This window comes from Tamandua tetradactyla, chromosome 10 (assembly GCF_023851605.1).
Source record: "Tamandua tetradactyla isolate mTamTet1 chromosome 10, mTamTet1.pri, whole genome shotgun sequence".
In the NCBI taxonomy this organism is placed as follows: domain Eukaryota; kingdom Metazoa; phylum Chordata; class Mammalia; order Pilosa; family Myrmecophagidae; genus Tamandua; species Tamandua tetradactyla.
The window spans coordinates 17,512,011-17,526,898 of NC_135336.1; the positions used below are offsets into that span (position 1 = coordinate 17,512,011).

At 37.0% G+C, this 14,888-nt stretch overlaps 1 protein-coding gene across 1 annotated transcript; it reads left to right on the top strand.

Moving 5' to 3' along the window:
* The first annotated feature begins 811 nt into the window (after nucleotides 1-811).
* DYNLT2B (dynein light chain Tctex-type 2B) lies at nucleotides 812-14,888 on the top strand. The gene is made up of 5 exons (XM_077118003.1): nucleotides 812-1,036; nucleotides 4,437-4,570; nucleotides 7,562-7,631; nucleotides 13,526-13,589; nucleotides 14,735-14,888. The coding sequence occupies exons 1-5, from the start codon at nucleotides 924-926 to the stop codon at nucleotides 14,780-14,782; spliced, it is 429 nt and encodes a 142-aa protein (XP_076974118.1). The 5' UTR covers nucleotides 812-923; the 3' UTR covers nucleotides 14,783-14,888.

The window sequence follows — 14,888 nt, forward strand, 5'->3', positions numbered from 1 at the left end:
AGGTCCTGCTACCTGTAAAATCTCAGGGGTGCACTAGGGTTTTCCAGAGAAACAGAACCAATGGGAGATTTTACACACACACAAAGAGATTTATTAAAAGGAAGTGACTCAAGTGACTACAGGAGTGGGCAAGTCCAGACTCCATAGGATAGGTTGTAAGCTGGAAACGCCAATTGAGGTTGAATTCTACAGTCCAAATTCCCCAGGGGACGCCGGGTGGCTGGAAATTCCAGCAAGAGCCAATGTTGAAGGTGAGGCAGAAATTCTTCTGACCTCTGAAATCCTCAATTCTGGCTTTTAAGACCTCCAGATGATTGCGGGAGGGGACCCCTCACCTTATTATAGGCAACATCCTTCGGGGAGCCAAATTCTTAATTGATTATAGACGCAATCAACTAATTATTGATGCAAACAACTGGCGACTATAACCTTGACCAAACAACTGGCGACCATAACCTAGCCAAGTAAGTTGACAAAATTAACCATCATTTGGGGTAAAGAACTTTCAAACATCGGGGGTTTTGTTACTATTTCTCACCTGTTTCAGTTGTAAATACCATCACATGATTGTGTAATTCAGTATTTTCTTTCTGTTTCCGTACTTCCAGGCATCTTCTGTTATAGAAGGCAGTACTCTATTTAATAATGGTTAAGTCCAAGGCCTCTCCTCACCCCACCCCCAAACCAAACCTTAGCTCTTAATGGCAAAGTCCAACAGAGACAATCACTGTCGGTCCAAGCTATCGCCGCTGCATGCCCAGTGTTGTGCGCAGGCTCGGGAAAGGGCGGAGAGAATCTGCTGTCACGTGAGGGCTAAACGCGAGCCTGTCGCCCAGGCGACGGTTTCCCAGCGAGCAGCCGCAGCCTGCTGCGACCAGCCAGGCCTTCGTCGCGAAATACATCCGGGCCGAGAAGCCCGGGCCATGTCTGCATCGGCCGCAGTGTCCTTCTCTGTGGGTGACGGGCCTCCTGAAACTGAGAAGAATATAAGGGAGCCTGAGAACACCTATGTATTGCGGCCCGTTTTCCAGCAAAGGCGGGTAGTAGACTGGATGTGGTGGGAGCGATCTGCGAGAGCGTTGGGTGGGGAAGGCAGAGCTCGCCTGCAAGCCCAGGCGTTGGAGAGCGGCGAGAGGAAACGGTGGGGCGGGGCCTGGCCGGTGGGGGCGGGGCCTGGCCGGTGGGGGCGGGGCGGAGTGGGGAGAGACTGCGCTGTTCCAACATCCTTGCTCATCTCAGGCTTTCAGCTGCTGGGGTCAGTGGGGGACGGGATCCGCCGTTAGGGCGCCGGGAGTGTTTTAACTTGGAGCGATGGGAATGGATGGTTCTAGGAGAAATCGAGTGTGGCTCCAGGGAAAGGAAAAGGACGGACTGGAGAGAGAGGTGGAATACAACTGGCTTGCGTCGAGTGCCCTTCAGCGGTGTTTCGGGGGTTACCGTGTGCACACATATACCAGAATGCGCTTACTCTTCTGCAGGGCACGGAACCTATATGTATAAAGTCCTTCCCGGGTAGTAAGCTGAGGCCGTTGGCCCTCCACCCCCTTACTTTCCCGGAATTAAGGTAAAAATTAAGTTAGACAAAGTCACTAACTTAATCTTCTCAAGAGAAAAAGATTTTTTTTTTTTAAAAAAAGAAAGACACCCTAAACCCCTTCTCTGTTTGATATCAGATTGTTTGCTGATTCTCGTACTTGGGGCGCATTAGAAGCTAGGAACTTTGGTATCATCATGATAAAATTTCATGCAGGAGTTTCACCTTAGGTAAAATGAGCGACGGTAGAGGTGTGTTCAGTTATCTTGGTAAATGGTTCTAGATGCATAGAATACCATTCAGCATGTTTCTCACTGTTGTAAGACAGTACAGAACAAAATTAACAAATATTATGTAGGAATAAGCCTATGAGATTATGGGTGACTTGTTTGAAGGAAACATTAACATTTTATTAAGGATAGAAAAAGCTTAAGGGAAGAACCAGGAATAGTATGTTTGTTAATAGGAAAACCAGATTTCAAACAGATCAAGTCTTAGAAATTTGACAATAATTCTGAAGTTTATCTGTGAGAACAAGTAGGCAAGAGGGCAAAGAAAATACGTGTAAAAGGTAATGAGCACGCACTAAGGTTACTTTTCAGAAACCCAAAACCGTCAGATGGTTTCTAGGCCAGATAAGTCCTGAAACCTGGAGCTGCCATTCTCTCCAGGAACATCAACGAGTTCCCTTCCCCATCCCATATTGTTGACACCCCTTTTCAACATGAAAAAAAGTTAGAATAGGCATAGTCCAACTATCTGTAAAGACTGGGAGAAGGATCAAAGGAGAAGGAGGAGTTATAACAGAGAAGTTAGGATTTAACAAATGAGTATGACTACTGAATTATTATATTGATATTTCTTTTTAGTCTCCAGTGTTTTGGAGCAGCTAGAAGGAAATACCTGAAATTGTGGAACTGTAACCTGTACCAAACTTTGAAATCAGTTCTGTAACGACTTGTTAAAATATACTTTGAAATATTGTTTTTTGAATATGTTACATTTCACAATTTAAAATGCTTTTTAAAAAGGCAAAAAGAATGAGGAGATACTAGTGCTACCAAATATTAAACTCAAAACTTAAAACGTTCTGGTAACTTGCACATGATAGACAAATCAACTGATAGAACATATAGCCCAGAAAAGGAGCCTAGTGTTGTAGTTAATAAAAATACAACCAAAATGAGATGGTTAGGGTGGTGAAATTAGGGGCAGCTTTTTTCCTTTTCTCTGCCTTAATTTGTTCAATAATTCATTCATTCAACAAATATTTATTAAATGCCTACTATGCATTCGGTCCTGTTCTTGGAAATGGGTGTTTCATCAGTGAAAAAAACAGACAAAAATCCCTGTTCTCATGGAGTTTGTGTTCTAGTGGAATAGAAGGACAACAAACACGATAAAATTACATACCTTAACTGTATAGTGTATCGGATAGTAATAAGTGCCAGGAAGGAAGATATGAAATGATAGGAGGGTGGTTGGAAGGTTTAGGGTAGCCAGGGAAGATGACTTCTGAATGAGAGAGCTAGCCATGCAGATGTAGAGAGGAAGAGCATTTCAAGCACAGGCAACAGCAAATGTAGAGGCACTAAGGTTTCCATGTATGGTGTGGTCAGGAAACATAGGAAAGGCCACTGGAACCTTACTGGAGAGAACTAGGGGGTAAGAAGTAGTAGAAAATAAGGTCAGAGAGTTGGTGGGGGTTAGGGGTGGGTTTGATCCCATGGGACCTTGCAAGTCACAGTGAGGACTTAGGCTTTTACTCTGGGTGAGATGGGAAATGTGGAGTATTTTGAATAGAGGAATGTTATGATCTGACCTGTGTTTTAACAGGATTAGTCTGGTAGCTGTATTGAGAATTGGTTGTAGAGGCAAAGACTGATGCATAAGGGAGACTTGTTAAGAAACCATTGAAATCCAGGAGGTAAGTAATAGAGGGCAATGAGGTGTTTAGAAGTGGTTGAATTTTAGTTTAATTTTGAAGGTTAACTGATAGCATTTGCTCATTAATGGATAAGGCTGTAGGAGAAAGGTATAAGGCTGACACCAGGGTTTTTGAACATTATACAACTGGAAGAATGGAATTTCCATTGATTGAGATAGGTAAAGAAGACCTAGGTTTGGGGAGAGGAGACACAGAAGCTCAATGTTGGATGTACTAGGTTAGAGTTGCCTAGTACACATCCTGTTCTAGTTTGCCAGCTGCCAGAATGCAACACACCAGAGACGGATTGGCTTTTAATAAAAGGGGATTTATTTTGTTTGTTCTTCAGAGGAAAGGCAGCTAACTTTCCACTGAGGTTCTTTCTTACGTGGAAGGCAAGGATGGTCTCTGCTGGTCTTCTCTCCAGGCCCCTGGGTTCCAACAACTTCCCCAGGGTGACTTCTTTCTGCATCTCCAAAGGCCTGGGCTGAGCTGCAAGTGCTGAGATGAGGAATGCTGAGCTGCTTAGCTGTGCTATGTTGCTATCTCTCATTTAAGCACCAGCCAGTTAAGTCAAATGTCACTCATTGCAGCAGACATGCCTCCTAGCCGACTGCAGATGTAATTAGCAACAGATGAGGTTCACATACCATTGGCTTATGTCCGCAGCAACAGAACTAGGTATGCTCACCTGGCCAAGCTGACAACTAAATCTAACTAACACAATATCCTAATGGAGAATAATGTTGGAATATGTTGTCTGAAGTTCAGGGAAGAGGTCCAGGCTGGGGATATAAATTCAGAATATAACTTTTTTTCTTAAATTAGTTATATTACTTTTCAGTATGAACTAAAAAAGTATGAAAAAAGAAGGATTAAATGGTACTAATTTCAAAAAGCTGGGGAAAATTGAGATGTGGAGGTAAATTGCATTTTGGAGTTACTGATTAGATGTTCTCAAATTGTTTCATTTAGGTTCAGACCCTCTCTGGTTAAAGACTGTATCCATGCTGTACTCAAGGAGGAACTGGCAAATGCTGAGTATTCTCCAGAAGAAATGCCTCAGCTTACAAAACATTTATCAGAAAAAATTAAGGATAAATTAAAAGGTAATCATGGTGATAACTGGGTATGATTTGCCTCAAACACCCATTTTACCCATGTCCCATCCCCATCTTTAAACAAGTGACTTAAGCTGTGGGTTCCATTCGTTTAAAGACGAATTTCTCTTCAGTGTCTAGTTTTCTATAATTATTTTGTGCCTTTAACTCATGTAGGTTTTTGCAGATTGTGGGAAAAAGTAAAGATGGGAAAGAAAACATTGTAGAAAACCACTGTCCAAGAAATCCTAGTTTTCAGAAAGAACAGGAATTACAGGAGCTCTTTTCCCCCATAACCCTTGGCTGTTTTTCCCATCAAGCTATCAATTGCTAGGCTGGCGTTCAGAACCCACACAGTCTGGCTTCATTCCATCTGTCCAGCCAAATCCTTTACTCCTTACCTCACTGAACCTCACAGAGCACATTTTGTGCTTTTCTTTCACTGTTCTCTCTCTCTCTTGTTCTCTTTTTAATAATGTTACATCATCTGAAAAATCCTTTCTCTCTATCTGTCCTTTTTTAAAGATAAGATGGGGGAGTGGGCAGGAATGGCTTTGTAAAAGTAATACATGCTCATTGTATTAAACCTGGGCAATCCAGAAAAGAACACATAAAATTCTTATTTTTTAAATTATGTGAAATTCTGCTACCCAAAGTTAGTTTCTGTTTAATATTTTTGAGTATTTCCTTCTTTTTCTTAATTTGTTTTAACTTTGAGAAATTAAAAAATACGAAAAAGAACAAAGGAGAATATCAGTCCTATTTATATTATGCTAAAAAGTTAACATCTTTGTTTTCAGACTTATTTATGAGCATTCACCATTAACATTTTTATAAAAGATACATGTGCATTATAAATAATTTAAATAATGTAGAAAAAAATAAAATTAGAATATATCAGATATTTTTCCATGTATATATATACGGATAAATAAATACTTTAATAAAAATGAGATACTATAGATCTACTGCCCATAATTGTATTGTATTTATTTGAAATCTAAATGGAATAATTGCTCATCATTGAGTGCTTTTACCATGTCATTTCCATTGCTGAATTCTTGATTTTGGTTCAGCTCTTACCTGATGAAATTTTGTTGTCAGGTCTTTTCAGGAAGGTCTCATAAATGCTATGTTCCCTGGGTTCTTTCATATTTGAGAATGTCTGCATTTTGCCTTTCAATTAGAATACCTTTTGGATGAATATGATATTTTGAGGTAATAATTTATTTCCTCAAGAACCTTGTAGACTTTGCTTCTCTTCTGGCATTGATTATTACTGTGAAGAAATCTGAGGGCAGCCTGATGTTCTCTGCTTAAAGAATCCTATCCTTAACCTCAATGCTCAGTAGCTTTTCTAGGGTGTGGCTTCATGTTGAATCTTTAATGTCTTTCAATCTGCAAATTTTATTTTTTCACATCAGGATAATTTTTTTACAACTCTGAATACATTTCCTGTTACATTTGTTGGATCCAGATTTGTTCAGGTAACCAAATACTGTTATGTTGAATCATCTTTGTCTTCTTAACATCTTTGTCATATTTATTAGTTTTCCTCTGCCATAATTTCTTCCTTCTTCATTGACATTGATTTGGGACCAACTCAAGCCAGTAATTCAATTTTCATTTGTATCTGTCTGTCTCTTGCCATTTGAATTTTTTAGTTCTGCAATATTGTGTAGGTATTCGGTTTGTTTAAAACTATTAATCTTCCTTTTCATCTCTTTCTTTTGTTTTATAATCTGATTGTTGAGCACTTAATTTTATTGAATTTATGAGTTTACACTGTTCTACTTTGTGAGTTACTTGTAAGGAATCTTTGCCTCTTTCTTGGCTTATATCATCTTTCAGGTTGAGTTTTTTGTCTTTTGCATAATAGGTATCTTTCTTTTTTGTTATTCTTTGTTACTGTTGCATCTTCACATATTGCCATTCAACTTTTTTCTGTTTTACTCAGCCTTTAATATCAAAATGCTCTGTTACCATGTGTATTATTTCTTGACTCCACTCCCACTGTACTTAAGACTATTTTATTTTTCCCTCAGAACTGTGGGGCCTTTACTTTCATTGAAGAGAGTCAGTTCTGTTTCAACTTTGCCATTTCACATGGTTTTTGTTTGTTTGTTTTTACTGTTTCCATTGTTCCCTGATGTGAAAAGGAGCAGTTCAGTTTTCTTCTCTTTAGATTTAGAATTAAAATGTTCAGAATTTTGCTGTTTTAGCCGTTTAGTTTCTGGAAGTGAATTGTGCTAAGCCACCTTGATGAACTCTAGAAATTTATGCTTCTTTTTCTTGTCTACCTTACTGAACAGCTTGGAGTTTCCTAAAGTCCCCACACTCTCCTGCCTCTGGACATGCTATTCCCTTCCCATTGAATGGAGAGACATTGTGGGGCCTGGTAAATTCCTACTCTTCCTTTAAGATTTAGCTCATTTGTCACATCTTTCATGAAATCTTTTCTGGTCATTCCTTCTTTCTGCCCAGATAAACGGAGGACCCCACTCCCCACCTCTGTACTCTATGCTACATTTTCATATCTGTTTTCCCAAATACTGTGAGCTTTTTAAGGCAATAAGAGTGTCTTATTTACTTCTGTATATCAAGGACCTAGCTCAGGGCCTGGTTTAAGAGTAAGATGAAAGGAAAGAAGCTAAGGTTTGTTGAGAGATTACTATGTATCAGTATGGTTCTACATGTTTTATAAATGGCTGTGTTTTAGCTCATTTAATCTTATATCACCCCTGGGAAATAGGTGGTGATATACCCATTTAACAGATGAGGGAGACTTAAATTGAAAAATTAAATAATTTCTCTAAGATTACACACTTAATAAGTTTACAGTTCGGATTTGCCCTCCAGTCTCTCTGACTCTCAAGTTTATGACCATGTTCAGTAAGTTCTTGTGGGCTGAGTGCTTATGCCCATTTCTGGGCAAATTCGTCTTCAGTAAATAATTTCATATACTTACTTATAGATAATTTTCTTATTCTTTCTTTCTAGAAATGGGATTTGACCGATATAAAATGGTGGTGCAAGTAGTGATTGGAGAACAAAGAGGTGAAGGCGTATTGTGAGTAATTAGTTTTTCCTTCTTGTTTTATTCATGTATACTTATTAGATATTTATTCTCTTAACAGTTCAGTAAAATTGTTTCTTTGCAAGGAGTGTAAGGAAAGGACTGTATACAAAATGTATCTGTGAACCAAAGATGTCTTGGTATGAACAGTAAGGTTAACAGGCTGGGTGAGCTTCACCAGGTAACTCAGTTTTCATGCTGTCTGTAGGCTAATAAATCTTTTAGGATTTATGTGTATATTCTCCCATGGGAAAAATGGGATTATGTGTATATATTTTTTCCCATATCCCTTGTGGCTCAGTTTTGGGTCCTACTACTCTCCTTAATTATTTTCTTTAAAGTTATCTGAGACCTTTCTTAGCTCTTGTTCTTAGCTATGGCTTCTATTTCTTAAAATTCACTGGTTTTAAGAATTATTACTTTAATATCACTTGTCTGACTTGCTTATTCTCTTTTGTTCACTGGCTCCTTATTCACCCCTGCATTCCCACCTGTAAACTTTCTTTTTAATTTTTTAATAATTGTTTTTAAATCAGAGAAGTTGTATATTTGCAGAAAAATCATGCAGAAAATACAGAGTTCCCATATTATTGTTTCACTCTGCCATTATTAACATCTTGCATTAGTGTGGTAGTCATAATTGATGAAAGAATATTATAATTGTACCAGTAACTGCAGTCTAATGTTTACATTGGTGCTCACTCTTTGTATTGTGCAGTCCTATGTTTTTTTAATTTTTAAAAATTTTTTATTTATTTATTTGTTTTAAACATAACAACAAACAAACATGAACATTCTTACCATATGATTATTCCATTCTTGTTATATAATCAATAACTCACAATTTCATCACATAGTTGTATATTCATCACCATGATCATTTCTTAGAATAGTTGCATCAATTCAGAAAAAGAAATAAAAAGAAAAAAGAAAAAAACTGATATATACCATACCCCTTACCGTTTCCTCTCATTGACTGCTCATATTTCCATCTACCCAATATATTTTAGCCTTTGTTTCCCCTATTTTTTTTCTATACGCCTTATCACTCCCTTTCATTGATCACTAGCATCTTAATCTATTAAATTTATTTTAACATTTGTTCCCCCTATTATTTATTTTTAATCCATATGTTTTATTCATCTGTCCATACCATAGATAAAAGGAGCATCAGACACAAGGTTTTCACAATCACACAGTCACACTGCAAAAGCTATATCATTATACAGTCACCTACAAGAAACATGGCTACTGGAACACAGCTTTGTATTTTCAGGCACTTCCCTTCAGCTTCTCCAATATACCTTAACTAAAAAGGTGATATCTATATAATACATAAAACTATTATAATTGTACCATTAACTATAGTCTATTGGTTACATTAATGCTCACTTTTTGTGTTGTACAGTCCTATGGTTTTTAAAAAATTTTTTATACAACCTACAATTTCCCTTTAACCACTTTCAAATATATAATTCAGTCCTGTCAGTTATATTCAGAATTGTGCAACTATCACCATGCTCCATTTCCAAAACTTTTCCATCATTCTTACCAATTAAGAATTAACTCCCCATTCTCCATATCCATTCCAATCCCCTGGTAATCTGAATTCTAGTTTCTGACTCTGTGAATTTACTTATTTCATATCAGTGAGATCGTACAATATTTGTCCTTTATTTCACGCAACATGATGTTTTCAAGGTGTCATATATATTGTCACATGGATCAGAACTTCATTTGTTTTTATATCCAAATAATATTTCATTATATATGTATATGTACACCACATTTTGTTTATCCATTAATCTATTGATGGTTACTTGGGTTGCTTCAATCTTTTGACAATTATGAATAATGCCACTATAAACATCCGTGTGCAAATAACTGTTTGAGTCCCTGCTCTTAATTCTCTTGAGTATGTACCTAGTATTGGGATTGCCAGGTGATACGGTAATTCTATACTTAACTTTCTGAGGAACCGCTGAACTGTTTTCCACAGTGGCTGCACCATTTTACATTCCCACCAACAATGAATGAGTGTTCCTATTTCTCCACATCTTCTCCATCGTTTGTTATTTTTTGTTTCTTTAATAGTAGCTATTTTAGTGGCTGTGAAAGGGTGTCTCATTGTGGTTTTGATTTGCATTTTCCTGATGGCTAATGATGTTGAGCATCATTTCATGTGCTTTTTGGGCATTTGTATATCTTGTTTGGAAAAATGTTATTCAAGTCTTTTGCCCATTTTTTTTCCCTACATTTCTGTGTTGTTGTGAAGGTCATAACAATAAATGTTAAAGTAAATTGCACATGAAACCTGCTCAATAAATACTGCCTTTTTAAACATTTTTATTGTGAAATATAACATATGCAGAAAAGTGATACATTTCAAAGTCCAGTTTAACAAGTAGTTATAGAGCAAATTTCAAAGTATGGTGTGGGTTTAGTCTAGCTGAGACTAAAAAGAAATATCTATGTAATGAGTCAGTCATCATAATCATTTGTTAAATCTTAATTTCTCAATTATATCTCCTCCCTCTCATTTGAGCTTTCTCTCAATTTTCAGGGATATCTGGGCAATGACCATTTTAACGTCTTCATTCTGGAAAGGGGTGTCAACCTTATGGGGTAGAGGAATGAAACTGGTTGATATTCTTGGAGAGACTCTACTCTCTGGGTTTCAGGGCTTGTCTGGCATACGAAGAATGTGGAGGTTTTAAGTTTGTGAAAAAAATAAACTTACTAAGTAAAACCTTTATAATAGAAAGAGCCCAGGGTTTTCTGTAGGGTTTTCAGGAATACTGTTGGTTGGAGCTTGGCATAACATGGCAATTAGCAATATCTGACTGAAGCTTGCATAAGAGTAACCTCCAGAATGACCTCTCAACTCTATTTGAAATCTCTTAGCCACTGAAACTTTATTTTGTTTCATTTCTTTTCCCTCTTTTGGTCAAGAAGACATTCTCAATTCCATGACAAATGGGCCAGGTCACTGAGATTGCTAGGTTTTTATGGTTGATGCTAAGGCTGGAGCCATCAATCTGTGACCTTTTCAAACTATTTTTCTTTTCAAATAGTTTTACAGACTTTTTTTTTCCCTCCCAAATGGGGAATGAACAGAGAAAACAAAAATAGATACTGCCTCTTTAGGATTACTCTGCTGCTTTTGCCTGTCATTTTAATAATAAAGGCCCTCACACCTGGTCCCCCAGTGATTTGAAGTAGCTGATCAAAAGCAGTGATCAACAACCAGACCATATTCCCTGGAATTTTGGAAGACAAGGCCCCACCCTGGCACCAGCAAGCTATGTGAGGAGCCCTGCCTGCCATGTGCTGGGGGATGGGGTTGGTAGCTGCTGCATGAAGAGTGAAATGCAGTCTCCTCATCCAGGTCTTTACTGGATACACAATGTTCCACTAGACTCCAGCGTTTCAAAATAGTTTATCTAGACAGTTCCTGCTAGTTCAATAGGTGTTTTGGTGGAGGGACTGATTCCTGGAGCTTTCTACTCTACCATCTTTCCATAATCCTCCAAATCCAAAAAATATATATGTATTTCTTTCTGGTGTGGCCCAGGTTTCTGGTATGGCTCAGGATTTTTTTGTAAAAAAAACAAACCCAGGTTTATCTTGTACATTTCCAGCCCTAGAACTGGAATCGGCCACTTTGCTAAGGAGCTCTGGTTCCTTTCATTGGGGAATGATAGTAAAAAGACCATAGTCTGAAGGCAAAGATTGTATTTTATATATCTTTGAATCAATTGCACCTAGCATTTTTCCTAATACACAATATATAATGGATATTCAACAAGTGTTGCTTGAAGAAATTTTTAATGCCTTCATGTGGTTCAACTCAGTTTAAGTACCACTTTCTTCCTGAAGTTTTCTTTGACAGTTACTCCCCTCTAAAGTCCCTTCAATTCTGTAGCCCTTCTGCGGATTTTATTTAAATATTGCACATCTTGGAGGCTTGGACTAGATAGACATTACAATTCCTTTTAATCCTGATAACCTATAAATACAGCACCACCTATCAATTATCTTATTTTTATGTATACACATTTTTTTCACCTGATTAAATTGGGAATTGTTTGAAGATAGGGAACAGATTTTAATATTTCTGGACATACAGTAGTTGCTAGTTAAATACTTGTTGATTGTTCAATTAGGCAGATTAATGTTATTTCATATTGTCACTGCTTTTTGTTAACTGATCAATTGAGCAAATTAACTTTATTTCATATTGTTACTGCTGCAGTTTGGAAAGAGGTAGAAATTTCTTGATTTAAAAATTGTGAAATATTAGACTGTAGGGGAACCTCTTCTAGTTTGCTAGCTGCCAGGAATGCAACACACCTGAGATAGATTGGCTTTTAATAAAAGGGGATTTATTTTGTTAGTTCTTCAGAGGAAAGGCAGCTAACTTTCGACCGAGGTTCTTTCTTATGTGGGAAGCACAAGACGATCTCTGTTGGCCTTCTCTCCAGGCCTCTGGGTTCCAACATCTCTCCCCGGGGTTATTCCTTTCTGCATCTCCAAAGGCCCCTGGGCTGCAAGTGCCCAGTTAAGGTATGCTGAGCTGCTTGGGCTGTGCTATGTTAAGCTCGCTCGTTTAAGCACCAGCCAATTAAATCAAACATCATCCATTACGGCAGACATGCCTCTTAGCCGACTGCAGATGTAATGAGCACAGGATGAGGTTCACATAACATTGGCTCATGTCCACAGCAACAGAACTAGGCACGTTCACCAGGCCAAGCTGACACCTGAACCACATTCTTCTATATAAATTATTTTAAATGACTTCTAAAAATGAACCAATGTAATATAGTATACATGTATCTTTCTCTGTGGCCTTAAAGCTGAACTGCTTGGGTTCAAAGCCAAGCTTTGTCACTTACCAGTTATATTATCTTGGACAAGTTTGCTTAATTTCTCTGGCCCTTAGTCTTCATGCATATTAAATAGATATAGTAATAGTATCTATCTCTAGGATTATGATTTAATATATGTAAAGCTGTTAGACCAATGGCTGGCACAAAGTAAGCACTCAATAAAATTTAATGCAGATAAATCAGACATTTTAAAATTTCACTTAACATACTGTGAACATCTTTTCATATTCTTCAAATTTTTTTTGTAAAACATCTTTTTAATGGCTGCATAGAATTTCATTGCCAGAAAATACCATAATTTTATTTACTAATCCTGTACCAGTGGGCATTTAAGTTGTTTCCAATTTTTAATTTGCTTTTATTTTGACTAGCTGTTTCTTTACCCAAGAACTGGGGAGAGGGGAATGCTTGAATGTAGACAGTGTATCAGAGAGAATTTAGAGGTTGCATAGCATCCTTTAGAGATAATAGTGGACTTTTTAATTAGAAGACTGATTTCTAGTTCAGAGTTTGGCCTTTACTTTTCTGGGACTTTAAAAAAATGATTGAGTTGGACTAAATAATCTCTTATATCTAACTTCTCATATCTTTGTGTAAGAATCAAACCCATTTCAGTCATAAGTCTTAGGTGCTGTATCTTCTAAAAGTCACACAACAATATCTTAGCTGAAGGAATCTATAATTGAGCTCCCCATCCAGAGTAGTAAAGACTTCAAGGTACTGAGCACTTCAGCTCTCAGGGCATCCAGGGAGGGTCTGAGGCTGCTAGAGTCTATGGGCTGGTCACCTTCAGCTGCAAGCAGCCTCATCTGATTCCATTCCCTTCCAGTTTACCCAGTGTACTCTGCTGTGCAAATATGTTTTTCTCTGAGTATCAACCAGTTAAAAAAGTTGGGAAACACTGAAATATAAGAAGGAAAACTTTTGCTCATGGGGCATGTGCAGTTCAGATCCTTGTTAATGCTGCTATTAATTCTTCTTTCTTTGACTTTTTAGCATGGGTGCTCGTTGTTTCTGGGATGCTGACACTGATAATTACACTCATGATGTTTTCATGAATGTAAGTATATTTGGAACTCTTTTTTTTCCGTTCTGAGAAAATGTGTGCATTTCAAATCACATTACTTAATATTTATTTCTTAAATTTGAGAACACTTAAATTTTAGACATTTGTCTTAGAAACTTTTTGGGTGAGATGATTTTGATGTTATTTTTGTGTTACTAAAGTAGAAATCTAGTGTGCTGATTATGGACAAGGAGACCCATAGCAAATGATGTAAATTTTCACAAATTTGAATTTGGGAATAACATATTGTTTATTTAGTGCTAATAGACATACTCCACTTTGCTAAACTGCAAACAAATTTGTGTGGCAAGGGTTCCAGGATCAAAGGTGATTTTTCTTTCAATAATACTTTATTTTATCTCAAAGCCATTTCTCAAAACCGAGCACAAAAAAGAGAGAAATCTTTAAAAAGAGGTTACATGTAAACATTAGTAAATTATTGCCACCGACATTTTATATATTTTGTTATTTTATACTTGCTCCCAGAAATGTCCAGGCTGTAAATTAATAAAGTGAGAATTAGAGTAGAACAGAAACTGGATTGAGTTGCTGAGGCAGGTGGAACTCTTGTAATAAGTACCTAAAAAGTGTTTTTAATAAGTTTAATCTGGGATCTGGAAGGCATTTTGAGATTCTGAGCTAAACAATGGACAAATAAATTTTACCAATTAAGGAAAGATACCAGAGACCATTTGCCCGTACCTAGAGTTTAGGATAAGGCACTGTTTATTTTTATTTTCAGGAATATTACAGTATAACTCTAGGGTTGGGTAATGCTTTTACTCCAAGAAGCTCAAGGCATTTCTTGCATTATTTTATTTCTATGATAAGTCAAGAAAATGGAAATAATTATTTTATGAGTATGCATTAATTAGTTCATTAATTTGCATTTTATTTCTGTATTCAGAAAATATCATTCTTTATCCATCCTGCCATTAGCGAGCAATTTTATGGTTATGCTCAGTCAAGCAACTTTATAGGTATACTCTGGTAACCCTTTTTTTCTTTAAGAATAGTGACAAAATTGACAAAGATATGGGTGGTGTCAATTTCAATTGTCTCTGCTGCCCTAATTAACTGATTAATACTAACATTCTGGATGTTTGTATGTGTATGTTTTCTGTTTGTTTGTTTTTTAGGACACTTTATTCTGTGTTGTTGCAGCATTTGGTGGTTTCTACTATTGAATCTTTGAAAAGCTGGGAAAAGATATGACCATGAAGAAATATGAACTTTTTTATATTGTTAAGTAGCTAGAAAAAATAAAGATAAATTGGCAGTTTGACAACTGAA

What these genes read in the sequence shown, in the direction of transcription:
- DYNLT2B (XM_077118003.1), top strand. Translation starts at nt 924, where the DNA reads ATGTCTGCATCGGCCGCAGTGTCCTTCTCTGTGGGTGACGGGCCTCCT. An exon ending in CGGCCCGTTTTCCAGCAAAG is followed by an intron (nt 1,037 to 4,436) that starts GCGGGTAGTAGA and finishes TGTTTCATTTAG; the next exon opens with GTTCAGACCCTCTCTGGTTA. An exon ending in CAAAGAGGTGAAGGCGTATT is followed by an intron (nt 7,632 to 13,525) that starts GTGAGTAATTAG and finishes TTGACTTTTTAG; the next exon opens with CATGGGTGCTCGTTGTTTCT.